The sequence below is a fragment of the Chaetura pelagica genome, unplaced genomic scaffold, assembly GCF_000747805.2.
Source record: "Chaetura pelagica isolate M959 unplaced genomic scaffold, ChaPel_1.0 scaffold66, whole genome shotgun sequence".
Taxonomy (NCBI): domain Eukaryota; kingdom Metazoa; phylum Chordata; class Aves; order Apodiformes; family Apodidae; genus Chaetura; species Chaetura pelagica.
Window position 1 is genome coordinate 4474116 of NW_009953811.1, and position 3818 is coordinate 4477933.

A 3818-nucleotide genomic window follows, 5' to 3' on the forward strand; every position below is an offset into this window, starting at 1 on the left:
CAGGAATCAGCACAGTTTCCAGCCAAGGGACTTTCTACAGGAGAGCAACTGCTCAGCTGCCTTTTGAGATTATGTCATTGCTACAGGACTGGCACCATCACAGGACAGACAATTAGGTTAGCCACCCTCCCTTGAAGAGATCAAGGTCAACCAGGGCACCAAGCAGCATCTTGAGTGAAAGGGCTATTTTTCTGGTGATAGAATAATTAGGATCAAAAAGTAAATGTACTCACCCCAGGTAAAGTTTTAATATTGTGCAGTGCATTCTGTGCTTCAAGAGCAGCTTTTCTTGTATAAAATGTTACGAAACAACAACCTATAGAGAGAAATGAAAAGCTTTCAGAAATTAGTGAGTATGATTTGTGAGAGTACAATAGGGAGGGAGAAAAAATACTGGTTGAACAACACATTATGAAAGCTGGAAATGTGAATTATCATGAGGCTGCCTGAATCATATGAATAAAAGAAAGCTTGTATGGTTTAAAATAAAAAGTCACCCCCTGTGCATTGCATCTATAGCATACCTACATTGTTAGTGAACTGTAATCACTTAGAAATTAAGTTAACCAAAATCCAATTGGCTTTGCACAGTGTAAATAAGGTTATATTTTTCTGAAGGCTCCCCATTATACTTTGAACAGAAGCAGCATGGCAAGCTGAAGCAGCAGGAGTTTATTGTTGCATCCTAAGCAGAAAATCAGGTGAAAGCAGGACTTTGTTTAAAGAGCCTTATACGTAAGAGCTGTGGTTTGCTCCCCACTATTTGAAACCAGGTTGGACTGGAGGTAGGACCCTCATCTCAGCTGCAAAAAGGAAGGTAAGCTACAGGAGAATTGACCACTGCTGGGATAGTGGAGGCTGCTTATGGTCATCAGCACTATATGAAACCGCACACATGTAACCTTCAGTAAAGCAGACAGTCTTAAGTTGCCTTAATCCCTTGTTTATCCCTTTGGCAGCGCAGTCCAAATAACTTGTCTGCAGGACTAAACAAAGATTGTTGCCACTTTCTCCTTTGCAAATATGGCAAGTAAGTCTCCCTGCAGCACACACAGCCCAGGCAGCTCAACACCTGCATCAGGGTGAGGTCAGGGCTCACAGGTAGGTCCTCAGGGGACAGCTATAATAAAATGACAGGCATGGGACAAAGAAACAGGACCAAAATCTGACTCCCTGCAATCTGTGATGTCCCACAGCATTGAAGTCTGCTACCAGGGATGCAGGGGGCACGTGCAGAGAGCTTACTGAGGGAGGGCCTGGCATCATGTTGCAGGTGGGATGCTCAAAGCCCTCTCCCAGCTTGTGACTTCAACTTTACCTCCAGCAGGAGGGAGACCACTTTGAGAACATCACTTGTGCACTTCCATGAATAACACAAGGCTGCTGGTATAGGCACAAGGAAAATTCACACTTAGATAGCTCCCACCAAGCACAGTTAATCAGGGATGCAGATGCAGATACACCCATAGAACCTGATCTGTTCCTACTCTGTCTGTAGGGGAAAAGGGGTGAGGCTGAATGCAGCCCTTGTTCTGTGGACATGGGCAGCCCCTGCTTTGGAGCCATGTCACATTAAGAAGAGACCCCAAACTCCTACAGAGTTCTGTGGCTGCAGACAGGGTGCTTGGTGACCCAGCTGCTATCTGGAGAGGGAAAACATGTAGGGTAATGCTGGCTGAGAGGCAGAAATGGCTACCAAAGCAAGAACCTACTTCATATCAAACGATGGAGATTTTACTGATCAATCAGAAAACAATCCCATCTTCTTAAACCACAGACAGAGATCTGTTGCAACTCCAGAGAAATGCCAAAACCAAACAGTAAACAGAATAAACACTGGCTCTTGAGCCTCCATGTTCCCTTGAATCAGTAAGCAGAGCTGTTGCTTGTACCACCTTAATGTTCACCCAGGTGAAACATCACGTCCCACCTGATACACCTGCTTTTGTACAACCTCACAGCACCCCCATGGATAGCAGAGGAGACCTAGGAGAAAGTGTGTCCAGGAGAACACAGCCAGCAAATGCCTGAAGTGGTGGTGTGGAAGTGGCCTGTACCACAGGGTGGAAGGAAGGGCTGAATGCAGAACTTCTCTCACTGCCTCTTGCTCGGTTCAAGCCGCACATTGCACTGTGAACGCTCCCTCCAGCTTTGCAGCCAGGCCAGCAGCGACTGTTGCCTTTCATATAAAGCAAAGGTAATCAGGTATTCCCAGCTGGAATACAGCAAGTTTATCCCTAGCACAGAAAAGCCCTTGCAGGCAATACAATGCATGGGAAGGCAAGTAATGCAGACTTAATGCAGCTGAGAGAAATATTTTTTATACTGCCAACAGGTTCCTTACAATTTTACAGTTTACGACAGAGACGGTTTAATAATTATTCCAATGAGCTGAAAATTGAGGTTTGTGCTTCCTGTGAGTTTTTCTGAACCTGAAAATTCTGAAAAAAGTCTGAAACTTTAAATTATTTCACTCTGGAATGACAATGGGAAGCAAATGTGAGTTTTTTACATTAATAGTGCAACTTTGAGAAAACATTGTGACTTTCTTCTATCCTGCCAGCCAGCTCCAAAGTCTGTCTTCTATTGTTTCTTAATTTGATTTATTGGCTTTTAAATATAAAGCTTTTTAATCAGTATATGGGATTCAGAGCGGGAAATATCAAGAAGTAGTCAGGACTTCGCAATTGTGATGTCCTTTACCATGGGTCCAAAGAGTCTCATTTTAGATTTTAGCTCTGTCAGTTTATTCTGAGAAGGAGAAGTTTGAAATCTATTGGTTTATCATTCTTGGCACTACTTTAAAGGACTGCACTTGAAAGATGAAAATGCTGTGAAATGCCCTTTAACTAGTAATTTTTGGGAAGTAATAGCGCAAGAGAGAAAAATGCCTCTGTGAATGAGGCTTGGGAGAAAAGAGTAGCTTAATGGGAAACGTGCAGATGTTTCTAGCAGGTCATTGGACCCTGACAAAATGGAGATTTCTAAGCTCACAGGCAGACACATCTGAAAAGGCATGTGGATAAAAACTTCTTTGGACTCCAGACTTTCTCTGGACATTTTGCTCATAGGTTCCTAAAAAGCCCCAACAAAACAAGAGATGTTTTGGTGCAGTTTGAGGAGAGCATGGGCACTACTTCTGGACTACTTCTGGATACTGAAGCTATCTGCTAAAGAGGTCAGGGCTGGACTGAAAAAAAAGAAAATAAGAGAACACAGCAGAACAGAAAAGGCAAAGGTGGACATAGTCCTGAAGGTAACGCTTCAGCTCAGCCTACAGACTTACCATGTATGCTCACTGCCAAGTTACTCAAATTGCTCCAGCTCCAAAGGGGCAGCTTTGAAGACTCTTCCAGCATAAAATCTCTTTGACTCAGTACTACAACATATAGATGAAATGATCAAACTGAGTCCTTTCTGCAGAAATATGGGCAGGGGAGATGTCTGTGTAAGAGGAGAGGGACAATCTGTGCTTTAGGACTGGTAGCTGGTCCCTGCTGAAAGACAACTAGGAAATTACTTCCCTTCCTCCATTTTTCCTAAGAAAATTTAATATTGCCAAAGACAAATCAGTGACACCACTGGAAAAAGAAAAAGTACATTCCCCACTAAGAGAACAGAAAAAAACCCAAACTCTCCTCTCTCCAGTCCCCTGCAACATGTAATCTTGGCTTCATCACCAACAAACTTGACAGCAACTTGAGCCACAACTAAATTTTTCTGACATCCAAGTAACTCAAAGCCTGACAGTGATAACCTTCTCTCCTCCTAGTCAGGACAACTTAAAAGCTGAATTGGTTTGTGGACATGGCTCTGCT

The 3818-nt window shown here is 43.3% G+C and overlaps 1 protein-coding gene across 1 annotated transcript in view; it reads right to left on the bottom strand.

Annotated features, from left to right (window-relative positions):
• The window catches only part of CELF2 (CUGBP, Elav-like family member 2), a 257535-nt gene that overhangs the window by 97032 nt on the left and 156685 nt on the right, over nucleotides 1–3818 (bottom strand). Inside the window, exon 3 of the mRNA XM_010001271.1 lies at nucleotides 234–316. Within this exon, the coding sequence (XP_009999573.1) occupies nucleotides 234–316 (83 nt within the window). The remainder of the gene's footprint in view (nucleotides 1–233; nucleotides 317–3818) is intronic.